The 26,576-nt window shown below is 46.7% G+C and overlaps 1 protein-coding gene across 1 annotated transcript; it reads right to left on the bottom strand.

The window, feature by feature from the left end:
* Positions 1–15,445: 15,445 nt before the first annotated feature.
* LOC136497992 (copper-transporting ATPase HMA5) lies at positions 15,446–21,557 on the bottom strand. Its single transcript, XM_066493913.1, has 6 exons — positions 21,089–21,557; positions 17,447–18,838; positions 17,109–17,363; positions 16,890–17,012; positions 16,302–16,778; positions 15,446–16,210 (listed from the first exon to the last, which is right to left on the bottom strand). The coding sequence occupies exons 1-6, from the start codon at positions 21,437–21,439 to the stop codon at positions 15,821–15,823; spliced, it is 2,988 nt and encodes a 995-aa protein (XP_066350010.1). The 5' UTR covers positions 21,440–21,557; the 3' UTR covers positions 15,446–15,820.
* Between the last annotated feature and the right edge of the window lie 5,019 nt (positions 21,558–26,576).

Here is a 26,576-nt window from a genome sequence, read left to right as displayed (position 1 = left end):
AATAATTTTCTAACTCCAAGGAATATGATAGGCTTTTATGGTTTGCTGGTTTCCTTTAGCAGAAAGCAACACTAATAGTGAGTCCTTATTCATGTATTATTATTAGCCGTACTAAGTTATCATCTAGCCAGTCTATATAAGCATCTGTTCTACTTTCAAGTAAGAGTTGAGCAATCAGTTCTATTTTCTCTTCTTTCAACTTTCAATTCTTACTACGATGCTAAACCGTAGACAAGCCGTACCGGATTTTCCGGTGATTCGCGAATCAATGTGCTCAGCTAGGTGCCCCGAAAACACACACCTCGTTTATACCCCAGGCACAAGTAGGACTAACCCATCACTCTCCTATCCCGAGTGTCTAGGTCCCCGTCCAAACTTAGACTCTAAGCCCCCACTTCCTGAGTCCCGGACTTAGTATGGTGCAAGGACCTCCACTATCTCCGCATCTAATCAGTCGGTCCGAAAAGAACCGGATCCGCGATAAGAGAACAACAAGTCTTCCCTACGCCCATACCCAAGTATACGCTCGGGACAATAAATCTGTGACTTACCTAGAGTCATGTGCAACGACCGGTCCTTCATCGATACAGACAGGGAAAAAGTGTAACTAAGTCATGCCCTGTTGGCCGTAGGACACAACCCCTTACACCCACCAGTACCCAAACTATATCCCTGCTCGGTCACTATTTTTCTTCCCACCATTTTATCATGAGTAATCATATTTTATTACCTATTTGCGAGTAACGGTAGGTTACTCACGCTACCGATATCCTGAGCATAACAGCTACTCGACCTGTAGTAGTAGGACTCATGGGTAGATATATTTATGCATGTATTTTCCATAAAATGCCTGTAACTTAAATGCACATCATATATATATATATATATATATATATATATATATATATATATATATATATATATATATATATATATATATATATATATATATATATATATATATTCAATGATTATTAAAATATGGGTTATGCACTAGGGCTTGCCTTGTGCAGGCGACGGGTCAGTAAGGTCAGCACCAACAGGCTCCTAGGCTCCCTCCTACACAAGGATCTCCTCCTTGTACTCCTCGATCACCTCGTCGTACCCCGTCTCGCCGACGGGCTCGAAGTCTACCAGCTCGTGATCTATATGCATGAAATGACGATACAATGCTTAGGAATATAACAACAGCAACTCTTAAAATAATGGTACATCGATTTACCTACTAAGCTAGTGCTACCGACCACGGTGCTAAGCTATCTATCATTACCGATAAGTTGAGGTATGACATTCATTATTATTATAACAACTACGGTTATTCGTACTCCTAATACCGATTTACACTATATGCGATCAAGCAAGGGTAATAGCTACTTTATTTAGCAACACTTTCTAAGGCTACAAAATTTACAGCAAGTACATAATAACCTATTGAACCTGCCGTAAATTTTTTGTGTCTATATCTATCACCAATTATCCACAAATATTCCTACAAGTATTAACCTACCTAATATTAACTCTCTAGTTTTGAATTTATGACCCAATACTCGTCACAACTAACTGCAATCCAACTGTACTAGCAGGTAGATAGTATTTTTGCGAACCTAACAAAATTAGTCTCACTATTTTTAGACCACTACACAATTTACTACAACTTATCAAAGTTCAGCTTGAAAATTAAATTGAATAAGCATTAATAAATTCGCTGGAAAGATGAAACCGCTTTCTATTTCGTGGCCCAACTAACATCGGCTTCGCCCATTTCGGTTTCCCGCCTGCGCGTGCAGGCGGCCACCGGCGTGGCCCACACAGTAACACGCGACGCGGCCCAACACCGACCACCCACAGCGGAGCCGCGCGAGCCAGGCGCAATAGCGAAGAAGCCCATGCTATTTCCCCTATTCGCACAACTAAACCGAGCACCATTACGCTGAGTCGCCGTTTTTACAACAAACACCCTCTCCTTTCTCATCTTCGTCGCGGCGACGTCCCCCGGCACCCGTGCGCGCACCGATGCGACGGCGTGGTACTGGGCGGCTACACCGACGTCACTCGACCCACCATTTCCTAACTAAGGGGCTAATGGTCACCTTGGCGACGACGCGCAGCGACTGGAGGTGATACGATGAACAGGGGCGTGGCCCTGAGCTCCCTTTCCGGCGGTGGTCCTTGACCTGTAATGGTAGGTGCGTTCTCGTGAGCCACAACGAAAGCGGAGCAAACCAATTAGCTAGCGAGCTCAAGGAACTACCCACAGAGACCTTTGAGGTGTCGGTCCGACCAGAGAAGGCCCGAGCCGAGCTGGCCACGTGCGCACCGACGATGCGACGGCACACGACGATGGCACGACCACGTCGGGGAAGGCTGGACTGCTGTAAAGCTACGACTGAGGTGCACAGGGTGCTCAGGAGGGTAATACTAGGCCGATGGTTCGAGGAATCGCTACTGGGTGCTCAAAATGGGTGGATTACCGACGGTGCGTGTCTGTCCGGTCTGATGGACCCGGTAGGGCGGCGAATACACATTGAAGCTCTGTGCAATGATACACGCAGCAAGGTGGGGCTAGTTGCATGGCTAGCTACCTAGCGGAGCCAAGGGTGTGACGAATTGGAGTATAGTGCCGTGGTCATGACGAATTAAAGGAGGGGGTTCCCGCTAGCCATGGCAACAGTGAAGATAGAGGAGCTTTGGCACGGCTTGGTTCGGCCCGGCTGTGGGTGTCAACGCAAAATACAAGCACACACAAATAAGGGGACAGCGGGTCGTGCACCAGGCGGCTGTCTGCATGGCCAAACCCGCACGCCGACGAAACTCAGTACGGCGTCGCAGCGAGCAGCGTCGGACAAGAGAAACATAGAGCAACATGACGCTGAGGGGATGGTGGAGCTGGCGGTCGTCCCCCACGTGAGCAGCCACTGCGAGTCAATGGGAGCAGAGCCGAGTGAGGCTGCTAGTGCCATGTAGCGCGGGGCCTAGTGCGCCTCCAGCTAGAGTAGAGTAGGGCAGGGCACTACAAGGTAGGGCACGATCGGCGTCCTAGGCGCAGCGCGACAGCCACGATGACGCGACCCGCGTGCCAGCGAGTGGCAGTCGGTAGCCGAGGCAGTAGCACCGGGACCCAACGCACGACATGCATTCACGGGTGGGACATGGCCGGTGCTTCGGCGCGCACTGAGCGAGCCAACAGCGGCGCCAAGCCGAGCAGCGGCGGGAGCCGTGGCCAGTGCGCGGTGGCAGTCGGCCTTGGCCCGTAGTGCAAGGACCGTGTGCGTGCGTACATGTGCAGGCGTGGCAGCGGGACATGGCCAGCGCGGCAACGCGCGCTGACAAGCCAACAGCGGTGCCGGCAAGCAAAGGGTGGTGACCGCGCCCGGAGCTAAACCATGTGTCGTGCATGCTTTTTAAAGCAGCTCAAAAACTCGAACCCGATGCTCCAAACGCCAAACCAGTTATTCGATGCGCAAAATGGTACGTAGGGCTATCGACCAAAGCCATGATATCATGCTACTTCCTAAGCCGATCGTTCTACAAAATTTGCCAAAGGTAGCATCGTCGACCCATTTCTAACTTACGCGAGCTGACGTAACTCCAAACGGTTTCGCGCCGAGTCTCAATTCCGACCCACTGGATGCACTAGCTAGCTATTCTCGCCCTCGACCACACATATTTCATCATCACCTACGAAGCACGTACTACAACTTTATCAAACTCCGCATAGACGTTCTATAGCATTTTTGTCCGATAAAAATTTGCTTAGCATACTAATGGTGCAAAGCGACATGAAATGTAATATTTGTTTCGTGTTTCCGACGAACGTTTCAAGTTATGTACATTACTATATTACACTCACCCACAAACAAGTATGATGCTCATGTAGTGTTTTAGCAAAAACAGTACAATGTAACATCGAGGATGTTACAAATCTACCCTCCTAAAACAAAATCTCGACCTGAGATTTCATGTGCCTAGTGTGAGAAAGAGATAGGGAAAACATTTTTGACGCAACAATTAACTATCAGAGCCGGCGAGAAGGTGGGGGTAATGCTACAATAGGTAACTTTCTTATTCCCAGGTGGTTTCATCCTCTGAATGATTTTGCCATTGCACCTTGTAAAACTTTACCACTCTATTCCTGGTCACTCTCTCCTTCTCATCCAAGATTTTGATAGGATGCTCCACATAAGTCAAATCTAGCTAGAGGGGAAGCTTTTCAATTTTCACAGCTTCCTCAGGAACACACAGATATTTCTTCAATTATGATACATGAAACATATTGTGTACCACAGATTAAATATCAGGAAGCTAGAGATGATAAGCAACGGGGCCACATTGTTGCAACACCTGGTATGGGCCCACATATCGAGGGTCTAGCTTGCCATGGACACCAAACCGACGCACCCCTCTCATAGGAGACACTTTGAGATACACGTAATCTCTGGCTGCAAACTCCAAAGGCCTCTTTCAATTATCTGCGTAAGACTTTTGTCGGCCTTGAGCCGCCTTCAGGTGGCTTCAAATAATGTTCACTTTCTCTCGAGCCTCTTTTATGAAATCAGGCCTAAAGTACCCACGGTCTCCCACTTCAACCTAGTTTAGTGGCGTTCTATGCTTCTGCTCGTATAGAGCCTCAAATGGTGCCATGCGGATACTCTCTTGGTAGCTGTTGTTGTAAGAAAATTCAGCTAGCTTCAAGCACTTATCCCACTTCTTAGGAAAAGAGATGGCACAAGCCCTCAACATATCCTCGAGCACCTAGTTCACCCTTTCAATTTGACCATAAGTTTGTGGGTGGTATGCTGAGCTTCTAAGAAGATGAGTTCCCAGACAGTGCTGTAGTTGCTCCCAGAAACGAGAGACAAAGATCGACCCTCTATCGAAGATGATAGTAAGGGGAACTCCATGAAGGGTCACAATCTGATCGAAATATATCTCAGCATATTTCTTGGCTGTATATCTTGTGTCCACCAGGATAAAATGAGCAGACTTGGTGAGGCGGTCTACAATGACCCAAATAGAATCAAAACCCGTGGAGGTGCGGGGTAAACCCATAATAAAATCCATAGAAATATCCTCCCACTTCCAAACAGGAATGGGCAAGGGCTGCAAATATCCTGGGTATGCATATGATCTGCTTTAACTCTACCACAAGTGTCGCACTCCGCGACGTGCCGGGTGATGTCCTGCTTCATGTTAGACCACCAGTACAAGTGGCGCAGATCATGATACATCTTGTTACTACTAGGATGAATAGACAGTTTTGAATGGTGAGCTTCATTCAAAATCTTTCTTTTCAGCTCTTCATTGGATGGGACCACTAGTCTATCCTTATATCTCACTACTCCATGCTCATCAACACTAAAGTGAGGGCCACGCCCTTCAGCCATCAACTTCCTAATGTGAGGAATCTCTTCGGGGTCTTCCTTCTACTCCCGAATAATTTGCTCCAGCAATTCTGAGTTCAATGCAATGTGAGCCAATATCTCTGCATGGTTGAAAGACAAAGGTGGTTTCTCAACCTAGTGTGACTTTCAGCTCAAAGCATCAGTTACAACATTAGCCTTTCCTAGGTGATAATGGATTTCCAAATTGTAATCTTTTATCAATTCTAACCATCTCCTTTGCCTCATGTTCAGCTCAGACTGAGTAAAAATATACTTGAGGCTCTTGTGGTCTATAAAGATGTGCACTTTGTTGCCTAACAGATAGTGCCTCCAAATCTTTAGAGCGTGGACAATAGAAGCCAACTCTAAGTCATGAGTGGGATAATTCACCTCGTGCCTCTTTAGTTGGCGCGAAGCATAAGCTATCACACGCCTATCTTGCATAAGCACACACCCCAACCTCGTCTTTGAAGCATCACAGTATACATCAAAGGGCCTATCAATATCTGGTTGGGCCAACATAGGAGTAGTGGTTAGAAAAGTCTTCAGAGCTTGAAAAGCTTCTTCACAGGCTGGGCTCTAGTCAAACTTATCTTCTTTTTAGAGCAGCTTGGTAATTGACTGGGCTATCTTGGAGAAATCAGGAATGAAACACCGATAGTACCCAGCTAGACCAAGGAATTGATGAATCTGATGCACAAACTTGGGAGACTTCCAATCCAATATATCTTGCACCTTGCTGGGATCTACAGAAACGCCTTCAAGTGTCAACACATGCCCCAAAAACTGCACTCTATCTAACCAAAATTCACACTTGCTGAATTTAGCATACAACTTGTGTTCCCTTAGTCGAGTCAGTACTATCCGAAGGTGTTGTGCATGCTCTTCTTCATTCTTGGAATAGATCAGGATGTCATCAATGAAAACTACCATAAACTTATCCAGCTCCGGCATAAAAACTAAATTTATTAGGTACATGAAGAAGTCAGGAGCATTGGTAAGACCAAAAGACATCACTAGGTACTCATACAACCCATACCTAGTAGAAAAAGTTGTCTTTGGTATATCATGTGGCCTGATCTTGATATGATGATAGTCTGATCGGAGATCTATCTTCGAGAACACTTTGGCACCAGCTAATTGGTCAAACAAAGTATCTATGTGGGGCAAAGGATACTTGTTCTTAACTGTTACCGCATTAAGAGGGTGGTAATCCACACACATCCGCAAAATACCATCCTTCTTCTTCACGAAAATAGCCGGGCAACCCCATGGTGAAGAACTTGGACGGATGAAACCTTTGTCCATTAACTCTTCCAGCTGCTTCTTCATTTCAGCTAGCTCCCTTGGAGCCATGCGATATGGGCGTCTGGAGATAGGGGCAGTACTAGGCTCAAGCTCAATGGAAAATTCCACCTCTCGGTCTGGTGGCAAACCAGGAAGATCTTTAGGGAAAACATCTAGGACCTCACAAATTACCGGAATGGAGGTAAGATCAGGAGAGGCTTTAGCATGGGCAGCAATAGGTAAGACTGGGTCTGAGGGTACCACAAGAGACATCCTATCCTTAGAAGAAGAAAGTCATAACTCTACACTTCTCCTCTTCATATCCAATACTATCCCATACACCCACAACCAGTTCATTTCAAGAATAGCATCAATGCCTTGCCTTGGCATGACCATGAACTGTAGGCGATAAATGTGGGTGGCTAATACCAAACTTACTATATCCGTGCAGGTATTGATGAACAATTGTAAACCCATGGTATGGATCTTATAGGCATACGGTATAGCCATAAGTGGTAAGTTATGCCACTCTACAAACCCCATGCTCATAAAGGAATGTGATGCACCAGAGTCGAACAACACCAAAGCTGGATGTGAGTCGATGGTAAACATACCAGCCATCATCGGCTCCTGCTGTAGAATCTACTCAGCATCTATGAAATGCACCTGGCCAGACCTGCTAGGCACTTTCTTCTTGATTATGGTCCTCTTGACAAGCCTAGAATTTGTTGATGGTTGAGCGGGCTGAGCTGACTGGTTCTAGGGCAAGCTCAGGCATAATGGCCATCTTTGCCACACTTGAAGCAAGTATCTGGCTTGTTCCCGAACCCTTGACGAGGTGGGACCTGCTGTCCCTGAGATTGCTGGGGCTACACCTGCTGCGGAGGTGCACGGTACTATGTAGAAAAAGCTTGCGAAGTCTGCTGGGGCTACCGAAATGAAGGCCCACCAAATGCTTGATAGGGCCCCTACTGGACAACCTGTATCTTCTGTGTGTGAGGGTGGCCAGAGGATCCAGCTGCCACCCGCTTCCTCTTCCAATCAGCCTAGGACTCCCGCTGAAAACCCTCCATGGTAATGGCGGTGTTCATTAGTGCCCCAAAGGTCTGATAGTTTGCCGTGTACAGCTTTTCCTAAAGGAGGGGAGCTACACCACAAAAGAAGCGATCCTTCTTCTTATCATTAGTATCCACCTGACTGCCAACATACTAGGCCAAGTGATTGAACTTATTCACATAGTCCATCACTGATCGATTCCCCTGGCATAGCTCCAGGAACTCAATCACCTTCTGGTTGATGACACCAACAGGGATAAAGAACTCTCGGAATGTGGTGGTGAACTCCTGCCATGTTGCCAGATGATCAGGCTGCTCCATGGCATGGAAGGTTTCCCATCATGCACCTATGGACCCCAAAAGCTGCTGCGTTGCAAAGCGCACCTTTTGCTCGTCAACCACGTCGAGCAGCAGAAACTTTTGCTCTAGAGTGCGAAGCCAGTGCTCCACCTCTAGGGGCTCATCAGATGGGGTGAAGGTGGGTGGGTGATTATTGAGGAAGTCCTGGTAGGAGGACGGTCCCTCAGGGCGACAGGCACCACCCCTGTTCCCACCGTTGCCCCGTGGCCTCCGTGGGCGAGGCCCACGACAGCTTGTGCCATTATGTCCATGGCATGAGCTGACTCTCGGTGAGCCACCAATAGCTCCACCATCATATCGGTGTGGATCATCGGAGGCGGCGGTGGTGGAGGAGGAGCCAAAAGTGGAGCCCCATGGCTCTCCTCGTTGGGCTCATGGGCCCGGCCACTCGTCGTGGCCCTCACCAAGACCACGAGCCACCCTAGCACTAGTGCTCCCACATCTAGACCTTAGATTCATCTGTAAGAGATAGAAACCATCCATTTAGAACACCTCCCCGATCATAAAGCAAGGAATCAGAGGGATGACAACACATTTATTAAGGCATTTAGTTAGTTAGTCCTATCCATTTACTAATTCAATTATACGTGAAGGGGGATTTCAGTTGAAGTAAGATGCTATTATCATGATGCATGCTTCGACCTATACGTTCACTCAAGCCAGAATATAGCGGCATTCATAAAATTTTCAGCACATCGCATACTCACTTTCCGCTATACTAAGCGATTTCTTACGCAACATAAGTCAGTGTACCTATAGAAAACTGATTAGATAAAACCAGTGCACTATCCTAGATAGACCATATTGGCAGGGCTTATACTTATTTACCTAATATAATCGCATCCTACTTTTTGTAAAACTTTTGTTGGTCAAATTTTTAAGTTTTAAAAAAGGGTGATGAACTCGTAACCATTATTGGCTCTGGTACCAACTATGGCAGAACCGCCTAAAATAGCACACTTATGGAAGCACTCGTCTTCCACCAGACACTAAGCACCTCGAAAGCCAGCTACATCGGGCGGTATCCATCGGGCACACCCCAAGGGAGAACTCGAAAGATCCACATTTTTCCCAAGGATCCAAAAATGGGAACGAGTTACAATATAAGTCCATTTCATACATCAGAGTTTCTTAAAAAGTACATTATTACAATACCTAATACCAGAGTGCAGAATGATAAACAGCAGAATTTAAAAATATACATCTAGCGATAGGGACGAGGATCTGTCTGAGCCCACCAGAAGAATCCTCCACACAAGGTACTTCTCATGCATCACCTGCAACAGGGGTAAATAAACCCTAAGTACACAATGTACTCGCAAGACTTATCCGACTAACAAGAATAATTTGCCGACTCCAAGGAATATGATAGGCTTTATGGTTTGCTGGTTTTCTTTAGAAGAAAGCAACACTAATAGTGAGTCCTTATTCATGTATTATTATTAGCCGTATTAAGTTATCATCTAGCCAGTCTATATTAGCATATGTTCTACTTTTAAGCAAGAGTTGAGCAATTAGATCCATTTCCTCTCCTTTCAACTTTCAGTTCTTACTACGATGCTAAACCGTAGACAAGCCGTACCAGATTTCCCGATGATTCATGAATCAATGTGCCCAGCTGGGTGCCCTGAAAACACATGCCCCACTTGTACCCCAGGCACAACTAGGACTAACCCATCACTCTCTTGTCCTGGGTGTCTAGGTCCTCGTCCAAACTTAGACTCTAAGCCCCCACTTCCTGAGTCTCGGACTCAGTGTGGTGCAAGGACCTCCACCATCTCCGCCTCCAATCAGTTGGTCCAGAAAGAGCCGGATCCACGACAAGAGAGCAACAAGTCTTCCCTGCTCCCATACCCAAGTATGCGTTCAGGACAATAAATCTGTGACTTGCCTAGAGTCATGTGCAACGATAGGTCCTTAATCGATACGGACAGGGAAAAAGTGTAACTAAGTCATGCCCTGTTGGCCGCAGGACACAACCCCTTACACTCACCAGTACTCAAACCATATTTCTGCCCAGTCACTATTTTTCTTCCCACCATTTTATCATGAGTGATCATATTTTATTACCTATTTGCGAGTAACGGTAGGTTACTCACGCTACCGATATCCTAAGCATAGCAGCTACTCAACCTATACTAGTAGAACTCATGGGTAGATATATTTATGCATGTAGTTTCCATAAAATGCTTATAACTTAAATGCACATCACACACACACACACACACACACACACACACACACACACATATATATATATATATATATATATATATATATATATATATATATATATATATATATATATATATATATATATATATATATATATATTCAGTGATCATTAAAATAGGGGTTATGCACCAGGGCAGGCGGCGGGTCAGTAAGGTGAGCACCAACAGGCTCCTGGGCTCCCTCCTGCATAAGGATCTCCTCCTCATACTCCTCGATCACCTCATCGTACCCGGCTCACCGACGGGCACGAAGTCTACCAGCTCGTGATCTACATGCATGAAATGATGATGCAATGCTTAGGAATATAACAACAACAACTCTTAAAATAACGGTACATCGATTTACCTACTATGCTAGTGCTACCGACCACGGTGCTAAGCTATCTATCGTTATCGATAAGTTGAGGTATGATATTCATTATTATTATAACAACTACGGTTATTCGTACTCCTAATACCGATTTACGCTATATGCGATAAAGCAAGGGTAATAGCTACTTTATTTAGCAACACCTTCTAAGGCTACAAAATTTACAGCAAGTATATAATAACCTATTGAACCTACTGTAAAATTTTTATGTCTATATCTATCACCAATTATCAACAAATATTTCTACAAGTATTAACCTACATAATATTAGCTCTCTACTTTTGAATTTATGACCCAATACTCGTCATAGCTAACTGCAATCCAACTGTACTAGCAGGTAGATGGTATTTTTGCGAACCTAACAAAATTATTCTCACTATTTTTGGACCACTACACGATTTACTACAAATTATCAAAGTTCAGCTTGAAAACTAAATTGAATAAGCATTAATAAATTCAGTGGAAAGATGAAACCGCTTTCTATTTCGTGGCCCAACTAACATCGGCTCGGCCCATTCTAGTTTCCCGCCCGCGCGCGCAGGCGGCCATCGGCATGGCCCACACAGTAACGCGCGACGCGGCCCAACACCGGCGGCCCACAGCGGAGCCACGCGCGCCAGGCGTAATCTCAAAGAAGCCCCTGCTATTTCCCCTATTTGCACAACTAACCCAAGCACTATTACGCTGAGTCACCATTTTTACAATGAACACCCTCTCCTTTCCCATCTTTGCCGCGACGACGCCCCCAGCACCCGTGCGCGCACCGGTGGCGCGATGGCGCGGCACTAGGTGGCTATGCCGACGTCACCTGACCCACCATTTCCTAACTAAGGGACCGATGGTCACCTTGACGACGACGCGCAGGGACTGGAGGCGATACGGCGAACAGCGGCATGGCCCCGAGCTCCCTCCCCGGCGGTGGTCCTTGACCTGCAATGGTGGGTGCATTCCCATGAGCCACAACAAAAGTGGAGCAAACCAATTAGCTAGCGAACTCAAGGAACTACCCACGAAGACCTTTGAGGTGTCGGTCTGGCCGGAGAAGGCCCGAGCCGAGCTGGCCGCGTGCGCACCGACGATGTGACGACGCACAATGATGGCACAACCACGTCGAGGAAGGCTGGACTGCTATAAAGCTACGACTGAGGTGCGCAGGGTGCTCAGGAGGGTAATACTAGGCTGATGGTTCAAGGAATTGCAACTAGGTGCTCGAAATGGGTGGCTTGTCGACGGTGCGTGTCCATCCGGTCTTATGGACCTGGCGGGGTGGTGGATACAAATTGAAGCTCTGTGCAATGGTACACGCAGGAAGGTGGGGCCGATTGCGTGGCCAGCTACCCAGCGGAGCTGAGGGTGTGACGAATTGGAGTATAGTGCCGCGGTCACGGTGAATTGAAGGAAAGGTGGGGTTCCCGCCGGCCATGGCGACAGCGAAGACAGAGGAGCTTTGGCACGGCTTGGTTCGGCCCGGCTGTGGGTGTCAACGCAAAATACAAGCACACACAACTAAGGGGGACAGTGGGACGTGCACCAGGCGGCTGTCCGCATGGCCAAACCCGCACGCTGACGAAACTCGGTACGGCGTCGCAGCGTCGGACAAGAGAAACACAACGCAACGTGACGCCGAGGGGATGGTGGAGCAGGTGGTCGTCCCCTGTGTGAGCAGCCATGGTGAGTCAACGGGAGCAAAGCTGAGCGAGGCAGCTAGTGGCGTGTAGCGCAGGGCCCGGTGCGCCTCCGGCCAGAGCAGAGCAGGGCAGGGCACGGTCGGCGTCCCAGACACAGCGCGATAGCCACGGCGATGCGACCCGCGTGCCAGCGAGCGGTAGCCGACAGCCGAGGCAGTAGCGCCGGGACCCAACGCGCGACGTGCATTCATGGGCGGGACATGGCCGACGCTTCGGCGCGCACTGAGCGAGCCAGCAGCGGCGGGAGCCGCGGCCAGCGCGCAGTGGCAGGTGGCCTTGGCCCTCTAGTGCAAGGACCGTGCGCATACGTACATGTGCAGGCGCGGCAGCGGGACACGGCCGGCGTGGCAACACACGCTGACAAGCCAGCAGCGGTGCCGGCCAAGCAGAGGGTGGCAACCGCGCCCGAAGCTAAACCATGTGTCGTGCACGCTTTTTAAAGCAGCTCAAAAACTTGAACCCGATGCTCCAAATGCCAAACCAGTTGTTCGATGCGCAAGATGGTACGTAGGGCTATCGACCGAAGCCATGACATCGCGCTACTTCCTAAGCCGATCGTTCTACAAAATTTGCCAAAGGTAGCATCGTCGACCCATTTCTAACTAACGCGAGATGACGTAACTTTGAACGGTTTCGCGCCGAGTCTCAATTCCGACCCACTGGATGCACTAGTTAGCTGTTCTCACCCTCGACCGCACATATTTCATCGTCACCTACGAAGCACGTGCTACAACTTTATCAAACTCCACATAGACGTTCTATAGCATTTTTGTCCGATAAAAATTTGCTTAGCATACTAACGGTGCAAAGCGACATGAAATGTAACATTTGTTTTGTGTTTCCGACGAACGTTTCAAGTTATGTACATTACTATATTACACTCACCCACAAACAAGTATGATGCTCATGTAGTGTTTTAGCAAAAATAGTATAATGTAACACCAAGGGTGTTACAGGCCCTGTGCTTCTCCTTGCGCTGGTGGCATCTGTCGGTGTTGTCGGGTGGGGTAGACAGTCGAGCAAGAGCAGGAGGGTGGGCTGCAGAGCAGGAGCAGGAGCAGATGGGGCGGGCGCACGGAGCAACGGAAGGGATGAACGCGAGAGGTCTATTGGATTGGTATGTAGACCCAGAAAGAGGAGCCTTTTACATGTGTGTCATTAAAAAGTTTGTAATTACACATAAGCCATTAAAAAAGTTGACCGAACACAGGTGCCATTGCTCTAAACTTCTTTGCCTTACAAGCCATTCCGTCCATGTTCTATTTGTTTTTCGCCGTTTGGTAGCCCTTACAGGTGGGACTGGTCAGTGAAATTGTCCATGTTGCCCTTGGGCGGTGGAAACCGTGTTGACTATGATTGTTCCTCCTTATCTTCTTCCCACGCCCCCGACGCTCCTATGCACCGCAACGCGACCTCCTCCGTCATCAGCACCGCGCCTGGTGGCCCGACCCTGCACCCCCGGCACCTCCAGGCCTCGGCCCCGCCCTTCACCCATGGCGCCTCCCGGCACCAGCCCCACCCTGCGACCCCGACGGCCTAGCCCCACGCTCCTGGCCCCGGCACCGCCCTGCACCCTCGATGGCGGCGGCCCGGCCCCGCGCCCCCGGCGACCGCACACGCTCCAGGCCCCGCGTCGGCAGCCGCACCCGGCCGCGCGCCAGCGCCTGCTCCCCGGCGACACGACCCGCGACTCGGCCTGATGACCTCCCAGGCGATCGTGCGGCGAACCCTGGCGGCCCCGCGTTCTCGCCTCGAGCCCCAGCCCCCCACCCCGCCCGACGGGCGCGGCCTGTGCTCCAACGGCCGCACGCCGTTGCAGCGGCGCTTGTGGAACTCGCCCTCATAGCAGTCCCCATTGTTGTAGAACTCGACGCCCTCCCGCACGATGCGTCCGTGCGGCGTGGCGGCCTTGTCCGCCCGCTTCTACGGCTTGTCGTCGTCGTCCCCGATGAACCACTAGACGGAGCCGGAGCCCCGCGAACGCCGCGAGGAGGGTGAGGTGGTGGCCATCGCCGCCGCCGTGGAGGAGGAGGAACAGGAGCAGGAAGGCGAGCGGGAGGGCGAGGACGAGCAGCGGGCGGTCGCGGACGCCGCGAGGAGGGCGAGGTGGTGGCCGTCGTCGCCGCCGCCGCAGAGGAGGAGCAGGAAGGCGAGCAAGAAGTTCTTCGCTCGTCTCTCGGTCTCTATACTAGTATCGATGCTGTAGTTCCATACTCTAATAAGCGGGGCAGATAGGCAATGGACGGCCACCGCCCAAGGGCAACATGGATAATTTCACTGACCGGTCCCACCTATAAAGGCTAACAAACGGCGAAAAACAAACAGAACAAGAACAGAATGGCTTGTAAGATAAAGAAGTTTACAGGTCAACTTTTTTAATAGCTTATGTGTAATTATAAACTTTTTTAATGGCACATATGTAAAAGGCTCCCGACAGAGACGCCCGGACAGACACCCTGTGCACAGCATTTTTGCAAAAAAAAAAAAAAAAAAGAGAGGGTGTTTTATTGGTAGCACCGTGATTCTGTACGAGAGCAACGAATGCATGGCCGCGCCTTCATTTCAGGTTGACGCTGCAACAACCAGAAAAGCAAATTGTTTTGATGCCATCGGGCACCGGATGCGTCGTGTGGGTCATGGAATGGAAGGGACCGCGCGGTTGGTCGTAGGTCATGATCGGATCATCGGCGGTGGAGGGGATTCTTTTTTTTAAAAAAAATCACTCAACTTTTACTGCTGGCATTGGGAGCCACTCAGCGGCGCGCATTGCCATCTTACCATGATTTTCTTTTCCGTTGTAAGTGCGTTTGTCACATTGTTGTGTGTGTTAACGGTTTGGTTAGGTAACTAACATTAGCCACACAGAGGAAAACGACTGTCCAAAAACAACGTGCCGGTGGGATCTATCGTCACCAAGCACCAGCTTCTCTGCTTTTCATCGAATATGATCCCCAATGTCACATCAAAAACCCTCCTACTGCAACTTTGTTCAAGTGGCTTCCGTGGACATTTCTCCAGGTGGAGCAATACTGCCATAGCGTGTCAACCTGTTGGTGATTAAAGTTTTTCCCTGCCACGCTCGTGCTAGTAACGTGAGATTAATGGGAAAATATTCAGCCACCATTTCCCTCAGTTTCAGATCATAACCAGTACAGTGCTATAAGTCCTCTTTTCAGGAGAAAAAAAAACGGTATAGATCGATACAACGATGCAGATCACAAGTAGTTACACCACCAGTTCACTTAGCATCGCCGTATACTTGTAACGCATATATACAGCTTGTTTCAGCGATTATTTTTTAGGGTTTTTTTTCAGCGACTGTTAGCAGCCAACCTTCTCATTCCAGCAGCAGTGCCAGTGATATAGGACTATAGGAGTATGTGATATCTACAGAGTAATTTGTTCTTTTTTTGGCAAATGATATGCCCGTCTTCCAGCTGTGTCATCAACTGCCAACGATCTTTGGAGCCTTGTAGTACCTCAACAGCAGGGACCAGCAGACGACACTGATGGACGAAGCTGCCATCGCAGCACCGGCAACCCACGGCGGCAAGCGAAACCCAGTGGACGGGAAGAGCACCCCGGCAGCAATCGGTATGCCGATGACGTTGTACCCGAGCGCCCAGACGTAGTTCATGCGTATGCGGAAGAAGGTTTTCCTGGACAGATCGATGGCGGTGATCACATCCTCCAGGTTGCTCTTCATGAGGACAATGTCGGCAGCTTCAATGGCAACATCCGTTCCTGCGCCGATTGCCAGCCCCACGTCAGCCGAGACAAGTGCTAGGGAGTCGTTGATTCCATCGCCAACCATCGCCACGGTTCTTCCAGACAACTGCAAGAATTTGGGTCACTAGAAGTTATATAACTGGATAAAAGCACTATGAAAGTGACAAAACAAAACGCGAAATAGCTCAGTAGCTCACCTGAAGTTCCTTCACCCTCTCAGCCTTCTGCTCTGGTTTCGCTTCGGCAATAATCTTTTCAATGCCAACCTCTTTGCCGATAGCATTAGCTGTCCCCCAGTTGTCACCAGTCACCATTATACTCTCCACATTCATGGACTTGAGGTATGATATCACTTCATGGGCATTTGGTTTTATCGGATCAGATACAGAGATTATGCCCACAACTTCTTGGTCGATCGCCACAATAATCCCTGTCCTTGCCTTCTCCTCTTCTTCCATAAGAATTTCCGAAGCTTCCAAGGGAATATCAATGCCAGAAGACAACATAAAGCTCTTGTTGCCCACAATGACACTCTTGTCACTAACCTCCACCTTGACACCTTGCCCAGTTACTGAAATGAATTCCCTAGCTTCAGGCCAAATGTGATTTTCTTCTGGATGCAACTTTTTGGCATGCTCCACTATCGCTTTTGCCAGGGGGTGCTCACTGTTGACCTGAACGAGATAAGAATCCATGGAATCTCAAAAGGATAGACTATATTTTTTTTAATATGGAAATACTAACGAAAAAAAGATGATGACAAACATAAGAGTTGTACAACATACTTCTGCTGCAGCAGCATAGTTATAGAATTCACGCAAGACCATGTTTTTAAGAAGCTTTGTGTCAACAACAACAGGCTTCCCAATAGTTAGCGTCCCTGTCTTGTCAAAAACGATGCAGTCGACCTATGAAGTATCATGAGATAATTTAGCATTTCTGAACAATTCAATGACCTTTTTTTGAACTTGCACGTCCTCACAGTAAATGAGATTATTCCATACCTTCTGTGCACTCTCCAGAGCTTGCCCACCCTTGATCAGAACACCATGTGAAGCACCAACTCCAGTTGCAACCATCACAGCAGTTGGAGTAGCCAGCCCAAGGGCGCAAGGACAGGCGATCACCATAACTGATATCCCAAACTGGAGAGCGAGCTGAAAGCTATCCATGGATTGTGGTATCCATGAGTGAGGGTAGCTATGGAGCCTCCCCGCGACAAACCATGCGAGCCAAGTAAGCATTGAAAGAAGAATCACCTGAAAGCATGGAGCTGATTGCTCAGCATTTTTCCATAAAATTAGACTGTAGATTGGATCAAATACAATACAATTGACCTTACCAGGGGAACAAAGACTCTAGATATATGATCAGCAAACTTCTGGACAGGAGCTTTTGCCATTTGTGCTGACTCAACTAGCCTTACAATCTGTGCCAGGGCACCCTCTGATCCCACAAATGTAGCCCGGACATGGAGCACGCCATTCTCATTCACTGTCCCTCCAATTACAGTGTCACCCTTTCTCTTTGCTACTGGCCGCGATTCTCCAGTAATCATGCTTTCATTCACATGGCTCTGGCCCCAAATAACAAATCCATCAGAAGCAACTTTTCCACCTGGGACTACTTTGATCACATCGTTTTTCTGAATTAGCTTGCTGTCAATCTCCTTCTCTCCTACCACATTTCCTTCATGGTCATACATTAAAAGTGTTGCAGTTTCCGGTGCAAGATCCATCAGCTTGGCGATAGCCTCAGAGGTTTTTCCTTTTGCCAAGATCTCAAGGTACTTTCCAAGAAGGATAAATGATATGAGCATGGAACTAGTCTCAAAAAAATCAGTTGACATGTAATTCTCAGAGGTAGCTGCTCGAAGAACTGAGTAAACTGAGTAGAAGTAAGCCGTGTTTGTTCCTACAGCAATAAGGACATCCATGTTCGGTGAGCCACGGCACATTGCCTTGTAAGCACCAGCATAAAATTTGCGACCGATAACAAATTGGACCGGTGTTGACAAAATCCACCGAAATAGTTCACCGATGCTCATCATGTTGATAACTTTTTTTTCCAGCCCATCCTTCAGCCAAGGGATATACATGAACACCATGGAGGTGAGAAAAACTGGAATGGTGAATATTAAGCTCCACATGAAAGACTGCCTATATTGTTTGATTTCCCCATACCTATGTTGGTACCTTCCATCTGCTTCCGGATATATTGATGCATTGACATTACCAAATGTGGCTGACTTGATGACTTCAATGAGGTCTCGGGGACCTGTCTGGTCAGGCTTGTATGAGATGGTGACCTTGTGTAGCTCAGAGTTGAATTTAATGTTTTCCACACCAGGAAGGGCCTCTACAGAGCTTTTCAATATCATTATCAACCTCTCGTCGAGAACACCATCCATTTTGAGGTCTATCCTGCTCTGGTCTTCTCCTGTGGTCACTAGTATCGCTTCAAAGCCAGTTTGTTCCACTGCTTGGATTAGCTGGCTAGCAGAAATAATCCTGCGATCATAACGGATCTCAGCCTCTTCAGTAGCCAATGCAACTGAAGCTCTTTGAACTCCAGGAGAAGCTTGCAAGGCAAATTCAACTGTGCTTGTGCAATACTTGCAGGCCATTCCTTTTATATGTAGCCTGCAAAGTAGAATGTTCTTTTCCTTGACCTCCTCATCAATCAATTTAGCTTCAAAACCAACATCCTCAATGGCTTCAGTAATTTTGTTCTCCTGTCCAAAAGGTTTACATGATCACAATCTCCTGGAAACAAGTATTAAAATGATGGCTCATACTCTATAAAAACATGGCAAAAAAACTTTAAACAATTTAAAATTTAAACAGGTTTCTATTAACTTTTGGTCAATATACACAATAACAAAGTGATCAGAGAATTTCAGTGTATATACTGCGAATATATTGTTTGGATCAACTGAAAAGAAGTGCAAACTTGGGTGTTGAATAATCCAAATGTACTGCACAAATACAATTTTCCTTGTGTGTGTAAAGGGCAACATGCCAAAATGGGGTATTCACAAGCAGACCTGTCACCTGCTCATGGTCAACGGAAAAATAATAATTTAGGTATACTTATGCATCTACACCATATACCAATCTTCTCCCAAGGTTCAAGTTAGTTCTTGTTGTCTGGGATTTTCAGGCCTGTACCAGGCATGTTTTGTGAATTGGTTTATTCAGAAGACAGTTTAAGAATGGATGTCGTTCATTTTAAATATTTTGTTTTTTATATGTTTTTTAAAATCAAATTTTGTGCTCAATCATCAAGCATTGAATTGCCTTTAGTTTCCAGGAACCTAACAATTTTACAAAAAGGGTATCCCTTTTCCGATTCACAATTATTGAAAGGTGCTATTCGAAAAGGAGGCACTATCCAAGGAAGGAAGTGCGCAAATACTAGATCAGGCACAAATATAAGTCCAAGCTATAAGGAGAAAAGTTTCTGCTCTAAGTGGGTTCATGACAGGGATACCAAATATAGCTTTGTGCTATACCTGAAGTAAAAACCAAAAGAGGGTCATGTAAAAGTTAAGAAAAGACTTTCTTCTTACATAATATTACTCCATTCTTTTTTTTCTATTTTGCATCCTATGGAATCTGTCGCATGAAACATTCTAAAATTTGGCCACCACAATAGATGAAAACTGCATTGCTATTTTCTAGTTAAAAATATTTTCATACTCAAAACGTCAAATAAAACAGAATGGAGGAAGCACTTCAGTTTCTTGTTCACTATATTTAATTGTCTATAGATCTCTAAGTGTGCCAGCGTAGGTATTAATGATTGAAGTTACAAGATGATGAACGAATTGGCACCATCATATCATAGAGATTATCCAATAAAATAGTTTTTCAAGAAGCAACCACTATGTGAGATGAAAGTTTTTGTGGTCCTACAGGGGCAACCGCATGAGGCGTCTCCCATGATGCAACTAGAGTAGGGCACTTATGCTTCATGAAAATGACTTCCATTAATTAAAAAAATCCATAAAACAGAAAAAAAAACTTTCATTCTGATGAATTTGAAGATGCTAGTGAAAAGAGAAGTGTCGTGCCTTCCAAGTTGGCTGATCTTTTCCAAAAAAGTTACCAAAATGATGGCAGACAAGATTGAAATTTTGCATCCCTAATGCACCACTGATGAAAGGAAGTAATTATGAGATGGGAAACGTAAGTGTCAAATTATTCTTGAATAACTCAATTTTGCTTCCAACTAAACAGCCCAATAATCAGTTGGGTGCATGATGGTATTTAGAGGAATACCAAGCTAACAGATCAACAAATTGAAACTTACAAACAGAATGCAGGGTGGAACCGAATAAGAGGCATAAATTCAACAAGGGAAAATCAATAATATGCATCAAGCAACTGATCTAATGTCTGCACAGAAGCATATTAGGTAGGTCTTCAATTCTAGTTTCTAACTTTCTATCCAGGAGTGAAGGCCCGCAGCATTTGTAGCTGAAAACTTGCCAGCAATATGCAGGAAGCCAGGAACCCTGAACCACCATCGTTCTTCCTTTTCTAAAGGATAGTCAGCAGTTCAACATCAGAAGCAAAGCTGTCTACCTGTAACCTTCTAAATTGAAAGGAAGCAAACAAATGCAAAAGAAGGAGAAAGCACTCTTTTTCAAGGTCCATCCCATATCAATTATTTCAATTAAGGCCTCGCGAATTATTTCTCGAGTGTCAACATTTTGCCATAACCATTTTGTTTTCTTGTAAGAGAGATCTCATGGATGATCCGTTTGCAAATGTCTCGAGATGGACCACGACGCCCACGTCAGCAGATTGTAATGGGGAAAACTCTGCCCAAATGCACATATGACTTAACCTACTTTTACAAATTGCGACTATAAGTAATATTTCTTCTTCTTTTTTTAAAAAAAACGTTTCAATCTACAGCTCTGCATTTTTTACATTAAAAAAACACAAACAAAATTCACCAAGTACACGGAGCTCACCGAGACGAAGGCTGGGCAGAAGACGACCTGCGCGCGGCCCCAGAGGACGTCGACGGCGGCGTCGTGGATGCCCGGGAGCCGCTTCACGGCCTTCTCCACCGACCCCGCGCACGCGGCGCAGGTCATCCCGGACACGGAGAACACCGCCACCTTCTCCTCCTCCTCCTGATCCCCCGTACCGACCGCGGCCTCCAGGTCGCCGTCTCCTCCGCCACCAGCAAGCGCCACTCCCTTCGGGCGCCGCGGCATTGACGGGTACCGCGGGCGCAGGGAGAGGCGGCGGCTCATCTCTGAGCCGCCGCCACTGCCGTGGAAGCAGGAGACGAGCAGAGCTCGAGTAGTCGCCACCATTGCCGTGCCACCACTCCACTCGTCAAGCGCGCTGGGGGTTGGTTGGGGATTCCGTGTGATTTGGTTTGAACCGCGCCGGCATTTATAGAAAGCGGCGAAGAGCCCAGCGTAAGCAGGCGGATTGTGTGTGAGAGCTGAGAGTAAGAAAACGCAACACCGACTGAAACAGCAAGTGCATGCGTTTCTTCGTGTCCAGCTGGTGAGCGTAGCGTAGCAGCATAATTGCTCTGTGTCATTTCTGTAATTCTGTTACAGTAAAGCTATACTTCACTCGGGTGATTTAATCCCATCCATCACCCGATTTCTGTTCGTTGGATCTGCTTTTGGCTTCCATCCTCACCACAAGCTACGAGTTCAAGTGGGGCCAGTTCAAGTGGGGTCGCACGGTCACCGTACGAAGCTACAAATTGGACGGCAAAGATGTTACGCGGCCAGGCTGAGGGCAGTACGTGGCTGCATGGGGTGGCTGGGCCCCTCTCCACCGGACGCTCGGCTCAAGTCCAGGGCGTGTTCGGCTGGCTTTAAGCCGACCGGCTAGCTGGTTCTGGCACTCACAAAATCACTGTTTATATTCTGTTAAAATAGTATTTTCTCTCATAACAATTAGTCGGAATAGTATTTTTTAGTCCTGCCGAACAGGCCCTCTGGGTTTGTTTGGCTGATAAGCCATGGCTGAAAGTACTGTTGCTGATTTGGTGTGAGAGAAAAATATTGTTCGTTGGCTGAAAAAATATGGCTTATAAGCCAAACAAGCACAAACGAACAGGACGTATATTTGGTTTGAAGCCTTGCAGGTTCTGAAATATTGGCTTCCTGCCTTTAGGTATTCTTTGAAATTTTGCCTTTTTGTTCCTCATATAGTTTTAGATCTAGTTGTGTTTCAACCATTAGTCATTTCTTGTATAGTTGTGTCTAGCTACTTGGATCTCACTAATTGGCAATGTGTAAAGGTTGTTTGAAGTTTATTTTTCATGTATGAATTCATGTTTTGTTTTATTTTTTGAAATGTCATTCAGTTTTTTTATTTGCAGTTTTGTTTTTTTTTATTATGTGTTTGTTCCTTGTCATCTTGCTTTCTTCTTGGTAAATTTATTTTTTATGGACTGTGAATTAATGTTTTCATTTATACTAGAGTTGAACTATACTTATAGTGTTTAATCAGGTGTAATCGCAATGTATTATTGGCGTAGGTAATACTAAGTGAAAAAAATTAGTAGTTGATTTATTTGATTCATTCATAGAACAACTATTTTTGGTTCTTAGTTGTTTTTCGGTATCATTTGTTCTTGTTATTTTGAATATTTAATTTACAAGGTTTTTTCTATTTATAATTTAGCAAATTATTGCTGTTTTTTATCGTGCATGAAGGTGTTCCGAGAGAACGCAAAATTCGTGTGATTTCAACTCATGTTTCACTCGAATTTTGGTTCTAGTTAGTTTTGAGTGATTTGACCTTTAAGATTACTTGTGTGACCCTAGGGCCTCAGTCACTCAGGTTTTGTTTTTGGTTATATTTGTGTGATTTGTTCCCTCAAATTATCAGAGGGGGTCAAATCACCAAGTTCCAAATGGACAGATCCTTCTGTTAATGCAACCGAATAAGTGCAGCTGACTCATAGTTCCACCGTTGCGGAGTGTAGTAGGCAGCGCTGGCTCGCACGAAAGTTGAACAAATTAGTGATAACTGATAGGTAAATTATTATATTCCTACATTTTCAAGGCATTGCCTCATTGCCTGTAACTGTCATGCGATCTAGATCAAGTAAGTAACAGGTCTAAGTAAAGAAATATATCTGCAAGGCAGAGCTGTTCAAATAAAAAAAACGAGAAGAGAGCTCAATTTTGAAAGGATGGTTGGTTTTATGACAATCCTTTTTACAGTCTGTTTCTAGTTCTAGAACTATCAGTCACTCTGTTCGCTGATACTGAAATTTGACTTATGTTGATGCTTATGCTAAAACATTGTGAGTGGAAAAACATGTTCCATGACTGAAAAGTAGTTCTGAATAAGGTCAAACGAACACGGCAACTAGTATCTATGAACAAAGGAACCCTCTGTTAAAAAAATGCAATTCTAGAATAAAGAGAGTAAACCAATCCTAAAGCTAAATGATGTATAAAGAGTATGCTATTTATATGATGTAGTCATGGTATATAATCATTACACAAGCACATACAAGCGTGCAAAAAAAAATTACTGCCGTGTGGCCATGAGAGGAGTCTGTGAGAAGGCATGGATAAGCTGTCGTGTGGTTTGTTTTTTATAATAAATATAAGTGGACCCCGTATAGAAGCTGACACGTCTTCTTAGGTAGCGTTTGATTGGGAGATAAGATGGGATGGAATGAACCCAATCTAGTTTTCAGGGATGAGATGGTTCCTACTATCTTTTTGGTTGAGGGGTTGGGAGGTCCCCATTTTTTGTTTGGTTAGAGGGATAGTATGAATAGAATTTTAACACCATCATCTACAGTTATGTGGGCCCCATATGTTAACGATGGGCCCCACCAGCCAACCCTATCTTCTTTCTCTTCGTCTTCTACTACTGGCCCGCCCCACATGCCATCACGCCTGCGCCTACCCCTTGCGCCACTGCTGCCCCTGCATCGAAGACCCATGCCCACTCAGCCGGATCTCACTGGTCGCTCTTGCGCCTGAAGCCTTGAGCGCTCGACGGCGCGCCTCCGTCACCGTGCGGGAACTCCACCGCCATGCCCCACGCTCCAACACCAGACCTCGCGCTATGACAGATCCAGGTCCCAGCACCGCCTGTGCCTCCCAATGGTCGTCCGTGCCTTCCCATCTGAGCGCCCAGGAGCTCAAGCAAGAAGTGAACATGGCTAAGAGCTCGAGGTGGAAGAAGGCGTGACCGGGAGCTTGAGGAAGAAGGTTGATGAAGAAGAAGATGGTGAGACAGAGAAGAGATGGTGGTGTTTGGGGACAATCCATCCCCTTGATTTCGAGAGACGAGGGACGACCCAAATCTGAGCGAATATTCGCCTTGGTGACGGACCCATCCCTCGTTAATTCAGAACCAAACACCGGTAAGAATGGGTTCGTCCCATCCCATTGAAAGGTCCTAAATGGCTAGAGGGGGGGGGGGGGGGCAAATAGCCTATACAAATTTTCTACAACAACACTAAGACAAATGGTTAGACAACTAAATGGTGAAGCGAATGTTGCGCTAGCACTACAAGAGTTGCAAGTCACCTATCCACAAGTCTAGTATACTATGATAGCTATGTATCAAACAATGGCTATGTCACTACTTTACACTAGGTGAGCAAGCTAGCAAAACTAATTATCACTAATTAAGCTACTCTACTCAACCAGCTACAGCTATCACTACAAAAGTATATGAAATGTAAATACAAAGAGTGATAGAGTGATTATACCAAGCTGGGCAAGAGATCAACAATGAATACCATGGAAGAAAATGTGACACAATAATTTTTCTTCTGAGGTTCACTTTCTTGTCGGTAAGCTAGTCCCTGTTGTGGCGATTCACCCACTTGGAGGTTCACACGCTAATATGCATCACACGCCTAACCCGTAACCGGGTGCCGCACAACCAACACATCAAGATGGGGATCCATAAGCCACGAGCAATCCACTAAAGATGCCTTTCGTGATCTCCCACGGGAAAGGCTCAAGAACCCCTCACAATAACCACGATCGGAGCCAGAGAGAAGCACCACCCTTCGCTCAACGATTTTCACTATGCCAAGCCGTCTAGGTGGCGGCAACCACCAAGAGTAACAAGCGAATTCTGTAGCGAAACACAATCACCAAGTGCCTCTAGATGCAATTACTCAAAGCAATGCACTTGGATGCTCTCCAATCCCACCAAATGATGAATCAATCAAGCAAGATGAGTTAGAGAGGAATGGCTAGGCTCACTAGGGTGTATTATCAATAGAAATGGCCGAGCGAGTGAGCCATGGCCGGCCAACCTCTATTTATAGAGGTCCCCAAACAATAGAGTCATTGGCTCTATTATTGGGCAGTCTACACACCGACCGGACCCACCGCGTCTGGTCTGGACTGAGTCCGGTCAACAAGATGACACCATGTGTCCCTAGCTTCAAACGCTACACGTTGATCTCCAACACTCAAGTCAGCCACGCGGTCAACTACTTTGGACCAGACCCTGACCCCCTGGGCCCAGTCACTCTTTAACGCGTGGGTCTGATCACTTTGAGTAATGTTCCAGAGAGGAAAAATATGGCCGAACCCAGTCCAACGAAGCCGACTGGACCCATGACGCCCCTAGTTCTAGTTCTACATAGAGAGAAGGCAAAACATGATCGGACTCAGTCCAGTACTGCCTTTCGGATCTGGAGCCACGGTCCGGTCCTCCTCAATGTGCCACGTCGCCTCCATGCTTCACCACTGCCACAACTAGACCCACGCGCCTGGGTCCGGTCTGAAAGGTCCTTGTTTGGTTTTGGTAATTGAGTGACAACTTATGTGGACTAATTATGTTTATGTGAGATACACAGGTGATTAGTCCACAGGTACATGTGTGTGAGCAACATATGCCATGGAGGTAAAAATGGCTTGGAGATGTTGCAAAGCTCACACATGTGATGATGAAGGAGCTTAAATGCACATGAGACATGACATTGAGTCATGTGATCAAGGTGGAGAAGATCAAGACAAGACTTGGCTTGATGGACCAGTTGCAAGCGTGAAGGGCAAGTCGAAGGCTTTGGAGTGATGGACCGCGTGGCGGTGAAGCTTGAGCAAGACTTGGCGCTGATGGACGATGGCAACGGCGAAGAGCAAGTAGAGTCAAGATCGATGAACCAATATGATCATATGATGATATGAAGTGGATCATATCATTGTTGATCGTGTTGGTGCATGTGTTGCATCAACATTGGAGGAGATGGAATGGAATGCGCAAGGCAAAGGTATAACCTAGGGCATTTCATTTCACCGGTCATAGGTGTGTAGAGAAGTTTATGACCGGATTTAGGATAGATGGCCGTACTATCAAGAGGGGCAAACTTGTTTGCATATCGGTCATCTAGTGCCACTCGAGTGATCTAACTTTGCATTGTCGCTAGGATCGAGTGGCGTGGCAAGTTGAGTGGCTAACATCCTTTGGGAAATGATTGTGAAAATGCTAACA

Source organism: Miscanthus floridulus, chromosome 12 (assembly GCF_019320115.1).
Source record: "Miscanthus floridulus cultivar M001 chromosome 12, ASM1932011v1, whole genome shotgun sequence".
Taxonomy (NCBI): domain Eukaryota; kingdom Viridiplantae; phylum Streptophyta; class Magnoliopsida; order Poales; family Poaceae; genus Miscanthus; species Miscanthus floridulus.
The sequence above is the reverse complement of the archived record's forward strand: the minus strand, read 5'-3'. Positions and strand labels throughout refer to the sequence as shown.